The 14,645-nt window shown below is 37.1% G+C and overlaps 1 protein-coding gene and 1 long non-coding RNA gene across 2 annotated transcripts; one reads left to right on the plus strand and one right to left on the minus strand.

Moving 5' to 3' along the window:
• Nucleotides 1–9,754: 9,754 nt before the first annotated feature.
• Nucleotides 9,755–10,117, minus strand: LOC124949446. Its single transcript, XM_047494447.1, has one exon. The coding sequence runs from the start codon at nucleotides 10,115–10,117 to the stop codon at nucleotides 9,755–9,757; it is 363 nt and encodes a 120-aa protein (XP_047350403.1).
• Nucleotides 10,118–12,147: 2,030 nt separating this feature from the next.
• On the plus strand, nucleotides 12,148–13,488 carry LOC124949167. The gene is made up of 3 exons (XR_007100983.1): nucleotides 12,148–12,262; nucleotides 12,335–12,616; nucleotides 13,096–13,488. It is a non-coding gene; the product is annotated as an uncharacterized LOC124949167 (long non-coding RNA).
• The last annotated feature ends 1,157 nt before the right edge of the window (nucleotides 13,489–14,645 follow it).

Here is a 14,645-nt window from a genome sequence, read left to right on the forward strand (position 1 = left end):
CACTCGCATAACATTTCCTCGACCATTGGGAATATATCCAATTACGACAGTTGCTTTTGTTCACAAGTCACTCGAATAACGTTTCCTCGTGTAGTCAGAAGTATTTCAAGTACGATTTTCGTTTTTGTTCGAGTGGCACTCACATAAAATTCCCTAGACTAGTCGGAATATAACTTAGCCCGACCGTCGCATTAGTTCCAGAATCACTCGCATAACTTTTCCTCTACTAGTCGTAATACTTCCAAGTCCGACACCGGCATTGGTAAAAGTAGTACTCGCATAATTTCCCTCGACTAATCGGGATATTTTCTAGTCAGACCGTCCCATTGTTTCCAGAATAACTCGCATAACTTTCCTTGGACTAGTCGGAATATTTCCAACTCCAACAGCCGCATTTGTTCGAGAGGCATTCGCATTACTTCCCCAGAAGGAATGGAATATTGCCAAGTCCGACATTAGAATTGACCCACAGGTCAATCGCATAATTTTTCCTAGACTAGTAGGTATATTTACAAGCCTGACAATCGCATTGGTTCACAGACTACTCACATAAATTTTCCTCGACAAGTAGAAATATTTCCTAGCCCGGCAGTCGCATTGAGTTGCAAGAAACTCGCATAACTTATTTTCGATTAGTTGGAATGTTTCATTGACCGACAAACGCATTAAATCGAGAAGCACTAACACTATTTTCCTTCTACTAAGCAGAATAGTACCTAGTACGACAGTCTTATTGATCAGAGAGGCACTGACATAACTTACCCTCGACAAGTCAGAATGTTTCGAAGGCCGGCTGACGCTTTGTTTCGAAAGTAACTCAAAAGACCTTTCCTCGACTAGTCCAGATATTTCCAAGCACAATAGCCGCATTGGTTTGAGTCCGATATCTGCATTTGTTCGAAAAGAACTCGCATAACTTCCTCCGAAAAGTCCGAATATTGCCAAGTCCGACATTAGGATTGGCCCATAGGTCAATCGCATATTTTTTTCTAGACTAGTAGGTATATTTCCAAATCCGAAAGCCGCATTGGTTCGAGAGTCGCTCGAATACCTTTCCTTCGACTAGTCGGAATATTTCCAAGTCAGTCAACCGTATTGGTTCACAAGTTAATTGCATAACCTTCCCTCATCTAGTCGAAATGTTACAAAGACCGGCAGTCGTATAGATCCGAGAGGCACTCGCTTAACTTGCCTTCGATTACTCGGAATAGTTCCAAGATCAAGTAATAACCGCTTTGGTATCAGTGTAACTCGCATAACTTTCTGTTGACTAGTCGGAATGTGTCAAAGACCGACAAACGCATTGGATCGAGAGGCACTCGCATAACTTCCATCATCTAGGCGGTTTAGATTCAAGTTCTTCAATCGCATCGGTTCGAGTGTCACTCGCAGAACTTTCCCTCGTTTACGCGGAATAGTACCAAGTCTGACAGTCACATTGGTCCGAGAAGCAATCGCATAAAATTCTCTGGACCAGTTGGAATACTTCAATGTTTGGCAGCCGTATAGGTTCGAGAGGCACTCGCATGAATTTCCATCGACTATTCGGTATATTTCCAAGCCAGACGGTCGCATTGATTCACAAGTCATACGCATAGTTCTCTTTTTACTAGTCAAGATATTTCCCAGTCCGACAGTCGCATTGTTTCGAGGTGAACTCGCATAACTTTTCCTCGACTTCTCTGAATATTTCCAATTTTGACAGACGCATTGGTTCGCGATGCACTTTCATAACTTTCCCTGGTCTAGTCGGAATATTTCGAAATCCGACAGTCTCGTTGGTTCGAAAGACATTGACATAAATTTTCTTTATCTAGACGGAATATTTCCAAGTTCGACAATCGCATTATTTCGAGATTCACTCTCCTAACTTTCCCTCGTCTTGTCGGCTTATTTCTAAATCTGCCAGTCGCATTGTTCCGACAGGCACTTTCTTAACTCTCCCTCTACTGGTCGGTATATTTGTAGGTCCGACATTCGTATTGGTTTGAGAGTCTCTCGCATAAATTTCCATCGACTAGACGGAATATTTCTGGTTCTGACATTCGTATTGGTTCGAGAATAACTCGCTTAACTTTCCTTCGTCTAGTCGGAATATTCTTAGGTCCGACAGTCGTATTACTTCTAGAGACACTCTCATTTTTTCTCTCGACAAGTCAGAATATTTCTAGGTCCGACAGTTCTATTGGTACGAGAGGCACTCGCATAACTTTCCCCCGACTAGTCGGAATATTTTCAAGTCCGACATTAGCATTGTTTCACAAGTCACTCGCATAACTTTCCCTCGACTAGACGGTACATTGCTACATCTGACCGTTGCATTGGATCGAGAGGCACTCTTATAAATTTCTATCGACTAGTCGGAATATTTATAGCTCTGACAATCGCATTGTTTCGAGAGGCACTCGCATAACTTTTCCTCGACTAGTCGGAATATTGCTAAGGCTGACGTTCGCATTGGTCCGAAAGAGACTCTCATAACTTTCCCTCGTCTAGCCGGAATATTTGAAGTTCCGACATTCTCATTGGATCGCAAAGCACTATCATAACTTGTTCACGACTAGTCGGAATATTTCGATGTCCGACAGTCGCATTGGTTCGAGAGAATATATCATAAGTTGTTCTTCAGTCGGTCTAGTCGGAATGTTGGTTAGTCCGACAGTCGCATTTGTTAAAGGGGCACTCGCATAACTTTTCTCGACTATTCGGAATATTTCTATGTCCGATAATCGTATTAGTTCGTGAGGCAATCGCATAACTTTTCCTCGATTAGTCGGTATATTTCCATTTCGGACGGTTCCATACGTTCACTAGTATTTCTCTTAAATTTTTCTCGATCAATAAGAATGTTACTAAGATCAAGAGTCGCATTATTTCACTAGACACTCGCATAATATTCCCTCGACTAGTCAGAATATTTCCAAGTTTGACATTCTTGTTGGTTCAAAAGTCACTCGCACAACCTTCACTAGACTAGTCGGAATATTTCCGGACCTATAGTTGCATTGGTTCACAAGTCATTTGAGTAACTTTTCTAGGTATAGTCGAATATTTTTAGGCCCAACAGTGGCATTGTTTCGAGTGGCACTCGTATAACTTTACATCGACTAGTCGGAATATTTTTCGGTCTAACTGTTGAATTGGTTCGAGAGGTAATCGTAAAACCTTCTTTCGACTAGTAAGAATGATTCCAATTACTACAGCCGCGTTGGTACGAGAGGCATTCGCATAATTTTCCCATGACCTGTCGGGAAATTCCCAAGTCCAACCATCCTATTGGTTCCAGAGTAACTCGTATAACGTTCCCTCGACTCGTGGAATATTTCCAAGTCAGACAGCCGCATTGGTTCACAAGTTAATCGAATAACTTTCCCTCGACTAGCGGAATGTTACCAAGACTGACAGTCGTATTGGAGAGACACTCGAATATTTCTTACTCGACTAGACGGAATATTCCCAAGTCCGACATAAGCAATGAAAAAGGAGTTACTCGCATATTTTTCCCTCGACTAGTCGGAATATTACCAATTACGACAACCGCATTGGTTCGTGATGTACTCGCATAAGTTTCCCTCGATCAGTTGGAGTTTTTCCAAGTCCGACAGACGCATTTGTTCGAGAGTACTAGCATAACTTTCCCTCGACTAAAAGGAAATTTTTTCAAGTTTGACAGCCACTTTTGTATGTGAGGCAGTCGCATAACTTTCTTTCGACTGTTCAGAATATTTCCAAGCTCGACAGTCGTATTGGTCCGAGAAGCACTCAAATATCTTATCCTCTATTATTCGGAATATTTCCAAATCCAACCGTCCTATTATTTCATGAGGTACTCGCAAAACTCTCCCCCAACTAGATGAAATATTTCCAATTCCGACAACCGCATTTGTTCGAGATGCTCTCGCATAACGTTATCACGACTAGTCGGTTTTTTTCAAGTATGGCAGCCGTAATGGTTCGAGAAGCACTCTCATAACTTTTACCAGACTTGTTGGGATATTTCCGAGTTCGCATTGTTATACAAATCACTCGCATAACTATACTATGACTGGTCTGTATATTACTAAAGTCGACAGTCGCTTTGTTTCGAATGGCACGCGCATAACTTTCCTCCGACTAGGCGGAATATTTCCATGTCCAACAGCCGCAATTGTACAAGAGGCACCAGCATAATTTTCCCCGGAACATTTGTAATATTTCTAAGTCCGGCAGTCACATTTGCACGAGTGGCACTCTTATAACCTTACCTCGACTTGTCGGAATATTTCCAAGCCAGACGATCGCTTTGTTTCGAGAGGTCATCGTATAACTTTCATTCTACTAGTGCATATATATCCAAGTCCGACAGCCGTATTGATTCGGGAGATACAAGCATAACTTTCCCTCGATTAGGCGAAATATTTCGAAGTCCCACAGCCGGATTGGATCCAGAGTTTCTTGCATAACTTACCTTCTAAAGTCGGAATATTTCCAAATCCGACAGTCGTATTGTTTGCAGTATTATCGCGTAACCTTTCCTCGACTAGTCGGAATTTGTCCAAGTCCGACAGCTACTTTGGTTTATGAGGCAGTCACATAAGTTTCCCGTGACTAGGCAGAATATTTCTAAGTCCGACAGTCGTATTTGTACGCGAGGCACTCGCATAACTTACCCTCGACTATTTGAAATATTTCGAAGTTGGACAGTCGCTTTATTTCGTGAGGCCATCGCATAACCTTCCCACGATAAGTCGGAATATTTCCTAGTCCGACAGTCGCATGGATTCTAAAGTCACTCGTATAACTTTCCCTCGACTAATCAGAATATTTCTCAATTCCAATAACTGCAATGGTTCGAGAGTCACTCACAAAACTTTTCCTTGACAAGTCGAAATATGTCCAAGTTCAGCAGCTGTATTGCTTCGATAGGCACTCGAATAACTTGCCCCGCCTAGTTGGAATTTTTCCTCGTCCAACAGTAGTATTGGTTTTCCAGTCTCTCGTACAAATTCTCTTCGATTATGCGGAGTGATACGTAGTCCGATAGTCGCTTTCTTTGAGAGGCACTTGCATAACTGTCTCTCGACTATTCAGAATATTTCCAAGTCCGACAGTCGCATTGTTTCGATAGGCACATGCATAATTTTCCCTAGGAGATTCGGTATATTCCAAAGTCCGACAATCGCATTGATTAACAATTCATTCGCTAAACTATCACTATATACTCGGAATAGTCCCAAGTACGACAGTCGCTTTGGTTCGAGTGGTACTCGCATAAATTTCCCTAAACTAGTCGGTTCATTTCCAATTCCGACAGTCGTATTTATCCGAGAAGCGCTCGTATAACTTACACTCGACCAGTCGGAATATTTTCAATTTTGGCAGCCATATCGGTTCGAAAGACACTCGCATAACTTTCCCCTGCCTTGTTGGCATATTTCTAAGTCCGGGAGCCGCATTGGTTCGAGAAGCACTCCCATAAATTTCCCTCGACTAGTCGGTATATTTTTAAGCCCGACGGTCGCGTTGAATCACAAGTCTATCGCATAGCTCTCTTTTTATTAGTCGGGATATTTCTCAGTTCGACAGGCCCATTGGTTCGAAAGGCACTCTCAATATTTTTCCTCGATTAGACGCAATTTTTCCAAGTCCAACAGCCGCATTGGATCGAATGCACACGCACAACTTTTCCTCGATATGTCGGAATATTTCCATATCCGACAGTAGCTTTGTATCTAGAAGCACTCGCACAACTTTTCTTCGACTAGTCGGAATTTCTCCAAGATCGACGGTCGCTTAAGGCACTTGCATAACTGTCTCTCGCCTATTCGGAATATTTCAAAGTCCGACAGTCGCATTGCTTCGACAAGCACTTGCATGACTTTCCCACGACTCGTCGGGGTATTTCTAAATCCGACATTCCCGGTATTATGATTATTATGGTTTTTATATTCGTTATTATGATTACTATGATTATTATTAAGGTAATTACGGTTATTATTATGATTATTATGATTATTAATGTGAAAATTATTCTAAATATTATGGTTATTATGAATATTACTATGATTATTATGGTTTTTATGATTATTGTTAGTATTATTATTATAGTTATTATCTGTATTATTACGTTTATTAAAATGATTATTATTATTATTAGGATCATTATTAATATGGCTATGATTATTATGATTATTATTGTGATTATTATAATAATTATGGCTGTTATTATTCTCATTAGGATTATTATTTTTATTATATTTATTAAGATAATTTTTATTATTATTACGATTATTATCATTATTGTAATTATTATTATGACCATTATGATTATTATGATTATTATAATTTTATGAACATTTTTATGGCTTTTACTATAATTATGTTTATTGTAAATATTATTACGATTAGTAATAAGATTTTTAATATTATTATGGTCATTATTATAATTATTATGATTATCTTCGTGATTATTGTTATTATTATTATTATCATGATGATTAGTATGGTTATTATAACCTTTATGATAATTATTATGTTTATTTTGATTATTATCATCATTGTGAGTATTTTTATTATTATTATTATTATAAATATGATTATTATGATTATTATTATTATTGTCCTGATTATTATGTTAATCATGATTATTATTACATGAGTATTATATTTATTATGATAATTGTTATGAATATTATGTTTATTATGACTATTACGGTAATTATTAAGTTTAATACATATATTATGCTTACTATTGTGATTATTATTATGATTATTTTATGACTATTATGATTATTATGATTATTATTAAGATTATCATTATAATTATAATTATTACTTCTATTATTATTATTGTTGTTATTATGATTATTATTGTGATTGTTAATTGTATTATGGTTATTAATATCATATTTATTATCATTATTCTTATTCGTATTATTAACGTTACTGTTCTTGTTATTATTATTGAAGTTGTTAACGCTACTATTATCGTTAATATTTCTTTTATTGTTTCCGTTATTGTTGTCGTTATTTTAATCGATATTAATACCGTTATCAATCTCATTATTTTTCCGTTATTATCTTCTTTATTAATGCCGTTATTATTATCGTTATTATTTCCCCTATAATTTTATTATTACCGCTATTATTATCGCTAATTTTACCTTAAATATTATTGTTATTATTTTCATTATTATTATCATTATTTTTATCGCTATTATTACAGTTATTATTCTGGTTATTATTATCCTTATTATTATCCTTATTATTATCGTTATTATTATCGTTATTATTGCCTTAATTATTATCGTTATTATTAACGGTTTTATGATTGTTATTATTATCGTAATTTTTATTGTGAATATTAATCATTATTATTATTGCTATTCATATCAATATTACTATTTTTTTATTATTTTTATCGTTCTTATTATTGTTATTTTCATCGTTATTATTACCGGTATTATTATCATTATTATCACCATAATTACTATCGTTATTATTATCGTAGTTATTATCATTATAAATACAGGTTATTATGACTTTTATTATTATCGTTATTTTTACCGTTATTATTATTATTATTACTTCTGTTCTTAATACCGTTATGACTTATATTATTACCGTTATTATAACCGTCATTAATATCGATGTTATTATAGTTATTATTATTGATAATATTATCATTATTACTTCCTTATTATAACCGTTAATAATCTCGGTATAATTATCGTTATTATTATTGTTACTTGTACCATTATTAATATCGTTATTTCTGGTATTGTTTCAGTTATTGTTATAGTTATTGTTATTGTTATTATTTTCGTTATTATTATCATTATCCTTATTGTTATTTTTATTGTTGTTATTATCGCTATTATTAACTTTACTGGTCCTGCTGTTATTATCGTTACTATTTTAATTATCTTTATTAGAATCCCTATTATTTCCGTTATTATCACCATTATTACTACCACTATTATTATCCCTATTATATCCTTTATTATTATCCTTCTTTTTTCCGTTATTAGTATCGTTATTATTTTCGTTATAATTACCTTTGCTATTGCCGTTATTATTATTATTATTAACGATATTATTATTGTTATTATCACCGTTGTTATTATTGTTATTATTTCTGTTATTATTACAGTTATTATTTCCGTTATTGTTACCTATTCTTATTATTATCGGTATTATTATCGTTATTATTATCTTTATTAGTATCATTATTATCATCGATATTATTACCGTTATTATTATCGTTATTATTATTCTTCATTACTATCATTATTATTATTGTTATTGTTATTATTAGCGTTAATGTTATCGTTGTTTTATCCTAAATATCAATGTTATTATTACCGTTATTATTAATATTATTATTATTATTACATTATTATAATCGTAATTGTTATCGTTGTGACTTCCATTATTATTACCATCATTATTACATATATTAATAACGTTATTGTAAGCGTTATAGTTACCGTTATTGATATCTGCATAGTTAATTAGTTTTATTGTTATCGTTTTTATTATCATTATTATTAGTGCTGTTATAATCGTTATTATTAACGCTATTATTGCCGTTATTATTATTGATACTATTATCGCTATTATTATCTTTATTATTATTGTTATTATCACTGAGTTCCTGCATGTCGTTGATTCGGGAGGGATGTATCGCCGTGCGCTCCGTATTTCGTGCTGTTTTTGCAGTTTATTCCATCCTATCGGCCGAAAATTTTATATCTCACTTTTGAATTGGTAAGCTGTGAGCAAATGGAGATACTACTCATGTCTAGAGGTGTAGCTAATTTGCTGTGTATGAAATTGTGTTCGGTTTTATTGTCGATGCTTCGGACACCATTACGTGTTAGTTGCGTAAACTATATTCTATTGCTGGACAGCAAACTCTAATGCTCATCGAGATCTTATTCAGCGCCATTTATTCCAGGTTACGATGACACCGCCGCCGTCAGCGAAAAAGGCATCTACTACTACTATTAATAATGTGCTGCTCTTTGTGGTTGGCTGCGGGAGTCGACCAAGATCTACGTAGTATTGGACGCCATCACGAATGTTGGCCAGTGCTCCCATCTAGGACGTGATAGTGCCAATAACTGTACTCTATGGCTGGATGGCAGACTCGACGGTCCATCGAGGGCTCATACAGCGCTATCTATTCTAGACTACGACGGCATTGCCGCCGCCAGCGCAAGTGGCATTTGCTTCTACGACTAAGAACTACGAAACTCTTATCTTCATCACATAGGAGGCGCTTCGATCAGCAGGAAAGAAAATCATGCAACACTCAACAATTGGTTTTATATATCCAATGCTTCGTTTGGAGGAACGCGGATGCGATCGTGGTTATATAGATGGAACTCGACAAATTTCATCTAATATATTTTAATAATATATTATTAACAAAGCATTATTGTTATTATTATCCACCAAGGGGAAAATTGGAGCATTCCTCTCCTTCCGAAGAGTAGCGTCGTCGGGACCCGAGATACGAAGAGTTCAACCTCCTAAAAAAAAACCTGGGATCATTTGGTCCGGATGTCAGTACCCTGTAAGGGCCCTAAGTCAGGGTTACGGCAAGGCCACGAGGACTAGCGGGTACGTTGACGCTGCCCGAAAGGGATGTGTGGGATGATAAACGTATGTGTGTGTCTCTTGAGATTTCGACTATATCCGACACCAGGCTTTCGTTGTTGGAGGTTCACTGCCACTACTTGAATCCACTCCTTGACGTAATTTTGATTATTCAATCTCTGATTTTGGTGGCTAATTCGTGAGTGCCGGTAATTAAATCTTCTATATAGAAATCGTATAAGAGGATTTCGGCGGCTTCGGGACAGATTGTTCCTTCGTCGTCAGCCAATTGCTCCAACGTACGAATTGCCAAGAAAGACGTCAATGTGATGTTGTACGTTATCGTATTCAATTCATACGATTTAATGGGCAGAGAACGATTCTCACGCCAAAGAATCTTTTGATATTTGCGGTCATCTGGATGCAAAATAACGTGGCGGTACATTTTTGCAATGTCCGCTTTCAATAGATAGGTATGCACACGGAACCGAATTATTATCGAGGAGAGATCGTTCTGAATATCTGGACCAACCATGAGGTAATCATTGAGTATAATACCCCTAATGGTGCGAGCGGAAGCATCGAATACAATCCTAAGCTTCGTCGTAAGGCTGGACTGTTCGATTATTCAGTGAGAAAGTAGATAGTATTCTTCGCCAATATTGGCATGCGGGGCTTCAGACATGTGTCTTAAATTGCGATATTCCTCCATAAAAACATTGTATTGATAATGGAAAGCTGGATTTTTTATGAAGAAACGCTCCAGTGCATTAAGTCGTTCAAGTTCTAGGGTATACGAATTCCCCAAATAGGGACTCTCTAACATGAACGGCAACCTTACCGTACATAGTGCTCTGTCTCGGATTCGCGACCCGTGTCGAGCATAAAATACCCTTTACGTTTTGCCGCTTTGGATGAAAGAAAATTTCGGTAGCCATGTTCCTTTATTTCCCTAAACTTACTTAATTGAAAGTTCAATGAGTCTATTGCCATATTGCAATGGACCCCTTGTTTTGAAGTTATGCTACGCATTTTACCTGCCACTATCCAACCGTGCTTGCTCTTTTGTAGTACACCCGAACCATTGAGAACCAATGTTTTTCCAAGGCAAGTTAAGTTACGATAAGGGTGGACGCCAATGATTGCATTAGTCGGAGCGGACTTGTGAACTTGTGGTTTTGCCAATTTAACAGCCGGCGGAATGAATAGCTTGCTGCGATCCACATGTTGCGAGTGTAAGGCTTGATGAATTGACGGTAGTACTAAACAATTTATCTCCTCTGAGAATTTGGTTTTCAATGATTTGAGGTGCACCCTAATTGAATCGCGAGCAATTTTACAATTGCCATGCAATCTGCTGATCGGAATATCTATACGTTTTCGCGGAATGTTTAATTGATTGGCCATCTCTTTGGATATAAAGTGTGACTGTGATCCGGTGTCCAATAATACTCGACAATTGCGAGTATGATTTCCGTTCATAACTTGCATTACAGCTGTGGATAACAGTACGTAACAATGCGCGGCCTTTGCTAGACTTGCGTTGTTAGATAACACGGGAACTACATCTTTAGATTCAACGTGGAGCAGTATTTTATGTGAAAGCTTATATCATCGACAAGGTCCATATTTGCATTTATTCGCGTCGTGATTCGCACGGAGGCAATTTTGACAAAGCTTTGCCTTCGACGAGTTCACGACGTTGATCTATAGTTGCTTCTAGCAGCATAGCAAACCGGAATGCAGGATGGCCTGATCCGCAAATAGCGCAAATCTTTTTTACGATCGCGGAAAATTTTCGCTGATTATGTACGGGAGGTTCACGATCTTTTCTGCGAAGTTGATAGCCCGATTGGGGATTTCACAAAATGGAAACGTTCCCTTGCTTATTTGGAGTCGGAGTATTTTTGGAAATTGATGTAACCGACTGTAGCCTTGATAGCGTTCGTAGGAACGCGTTTCTCCTTGTATGTACAAATTTGAAGAATTGCTCCTCGGTGGGAGGGCCTTTAGATCGGGAATCATCATTCCACCTCGCATAAGTATCTTCGTCAAGACGCGAAGATAGGAAATAGACAAGGAGCGTATTGTAAGACGCTTATCCCAACGACCTATTTGACCTGGAACTCTTTTGTACAGTATTCACGAGATGAGCTAACCATTTATATGATTCTTTTTGCAATTTAGGCAATTCGTAAATCGTCTATAAATGTTTCTCCACTACCAGATGTGGCAAATTACAATATTCACCCCGCATTGACCAAATGAGTGCATAATTGGACGAGGTAACATATATAGATGCGATGACTAACGCGGGTTTACCTTGTAAACATGACTTCACATAATTTAATTTATTACAGTCATCTAGTGATCGATTGCCATGTATGGCAGATTTGAACTGGTTCGCGAAAGCTGGCCACTCCTCGTGCTGCCCGCTGAAGATAGGCAGTGAGATTTGTGGCAGATTTGCAGTTCGTTTATCTTTCGAATTAGTAGGTGATAATCGAGTTATTGATTCTATTTCTCATGGAACAAGTGTTGCCGTCCGTGGTTCCGCTTCGTCCCCTAATTTTATCGCGATAAATACTGTATCGTGATAATAATCGCCGATATCCAATTTCTCTTCTAAATACAATTCTGCATTGGGGATTAAGCTTAAAAGTTTTTTTTGATCTTCCGAGTAAGTATCGAAGACCGCCTTCAGATTTTCGATTTTCATTTTCAATTTTTCGAATCTTTATTTGCCTGATAGTGTTACGTCTTGGATGGACGAAAATATAGAAAAGAAGAATTTAACCGTAAGCTGCTAATACGGTCAGGTCAAGGACTAAACCTTCTACTTCAACTTTGCAGACCCTTTCGTTTGTGGTACAAAAATTCGGGATTGAGAGTAAATAAATTTTTGCTTCTGGAAGAATGGCTGCTGCGTGGAAACCGTCCGCTTCTTCGATGTATACTATAGTCACTATATCGGTTCTGACTTACAGTTGCTGCCAAGATTTCCAAAAACAATGAAGGATATTATCGTGTTGACGTAAGTTCGAGGTTCCTATATTCTGGACTGAAATTCTCTCTTCTATATAGATTTAATTCATAGACCAGCTAATTCCTTAGATGTACGGATAGGGAGATCGATGGTCGATGAAAGGAATAAAAAGTAGCATCACAATTCAACAATAACTATTTAATAAAGCACTAAAAATACACTAAATATACAGTTTACATAGAACACTTGGTTTAAACTTTGAATTAAATTTCGACGCGCTGCTCGCTTTTCGTGTTTAATTTATTGTTTTAACTCGTGTTTAATTTGAATCTTCACCGAAATAAATAGTAGAAATATATATATATTCTTTTCGTGATAACTTTTTATTCTCGCTTAACTAAAATCCACGCTTGAAATGCGTAACTAACTATGAATCGTATAGTATAATAAGAGTACCCAGTAAAACCTATCTACTTTTTCAAAAAGGAACAATGTTAAATTATTTATTAACTTAGAAAATTTTTAAGCGGGAGGGTAAGAGCTTGCGGCTGAACGAGTTGAATAATGGACGAAGACTGGTTACCGGGTCGCTGCTCTCCAAATCGATCGACTCCCAGTTGGTGTTGTTGCTCATGTGCGCCGCTTAAGCTTGCCGCCTTCGCGCGATGGCACTGCCCGTGGACAAAGGTGGCGTGATGCAGTATAAGCATTACTCCGTTACCTATTCTGAGAATTGCAGCCGGTCGACGCTTATCAACGGATGTTGTTCTCAGAATTCTTAGTCTCTGGAATGCGATTATCACCGGATGCAGTTCCAGGATTCCTTAGCCCCCCAGGTGCGGTTATCGCCGGATGTAGCCTGGCCATTCACGATAAGAATGTCTCGAACTTGTCACTTTGCCTTTATTATTTTATATCTGGAAATTACAATGCTATATCTTTGTTAATTAAATTTTTATAATAATTTGTGCCGTTGTAAATACATGAAGGTATTATGTAATATGCATCTTAATAGTTATGTAATATAAAGTTCTTAGCATTACTCATCTATTATTTCCTGCTAAATTAGTTTGTTATATATGTGTATACATATATATAGTGTTAGTCATTTAATAATACATGTCTTAAATCTTATCCATTTACTTTTATTCTATTTATTTATTAACTCTATACTAACATATGTTCTTTCACTTGTTAATTAAACGGAGCCTTCTTTAACAATAGTGTTTCTTTACTAATAATGCATCATCGAAATTATTAATATTTCTTGGATATGATTATTAGCCATGGAGTTACCAATAACAGATTTACCAACAGTAGGGTTACCGATGGTAGGTTTACCGACAATAGAATTACCGACAGTAAGATTACCGATAGTAGGATTACCGATAGTAGGATTACCGACAGTAGGATTAGTATTCTGTTACCTACATTCAATTTCTTTTAAGATACTTTAGGGAACACACGTTGTCATACGGCGACATGACACCTCCCCCCTTAAATGAGTCATTAGGAAATTTCAATTTCTGACGACTTGTTTTTACAGGCTGCCAGGATGCTTTCAAGAATCGGACATCTCGAATTTCGTCTGGTGGCAGATGTCGGAGTAACATCGTCCTTTGGTTTGTCCAACCTTACTTCGATAGCATCGTTATTTTCGTCACTCGTTGTTGTCTTCGTTACGTCTCGTTGTTTCGATCGTCTCAGGTGAAGGAGTAGGTGTGTCAACGAACTCCTAATGGCTCCTAGAAGATGTAAGCTCCATCCATAGATTGTATGGAACACGTATCCTCGGATAGTGGCGTCGACACATAATTTTACACCCTTAATTAAAATAAATAATCCGATCTGAATCCCAGCACTGACTGATCCTAAGTCTAAAAAGCCTTGCTACGGTTTTGAGTTTGCGCTGTTCGTAATTTTATTAATGTCTGCTTCTCCCAGTAGATTATACATCGAGATAGTGTTGAATGGAATATGGCGTCCTCCCCTGGCAATAGTGTTTAGGAGTCCCTCTGTTTAGATCTCTCTGCAGGGAACATGATATGATCTCTTAGATTGTCTAAGTCCTGATGTG

Source organism: Vespa velutina, chromosome 5, assembly GCF_912470025.1.
Source record: "Vespa velutina chromosome 5, iVesVel2.1, whole genome shotgun sequence".
In the NCBI taxonomy this organism is placed as follows: Eukaryota; Metazoa; Arthropoda; class Insecta; order Hymenoptera; family Vespidae; genus Vespa; species Vespa velutina.

What these genes read in the sequence shown, in the direction of transcription:
- LOC124949446 (XM_047494447.1), bottom strand. Translation starts at nt 10,117, where the DNA reads ATGGTTGGTCCAGATATTCAGAACGATCTCTCCTCGATAATAATTCGG.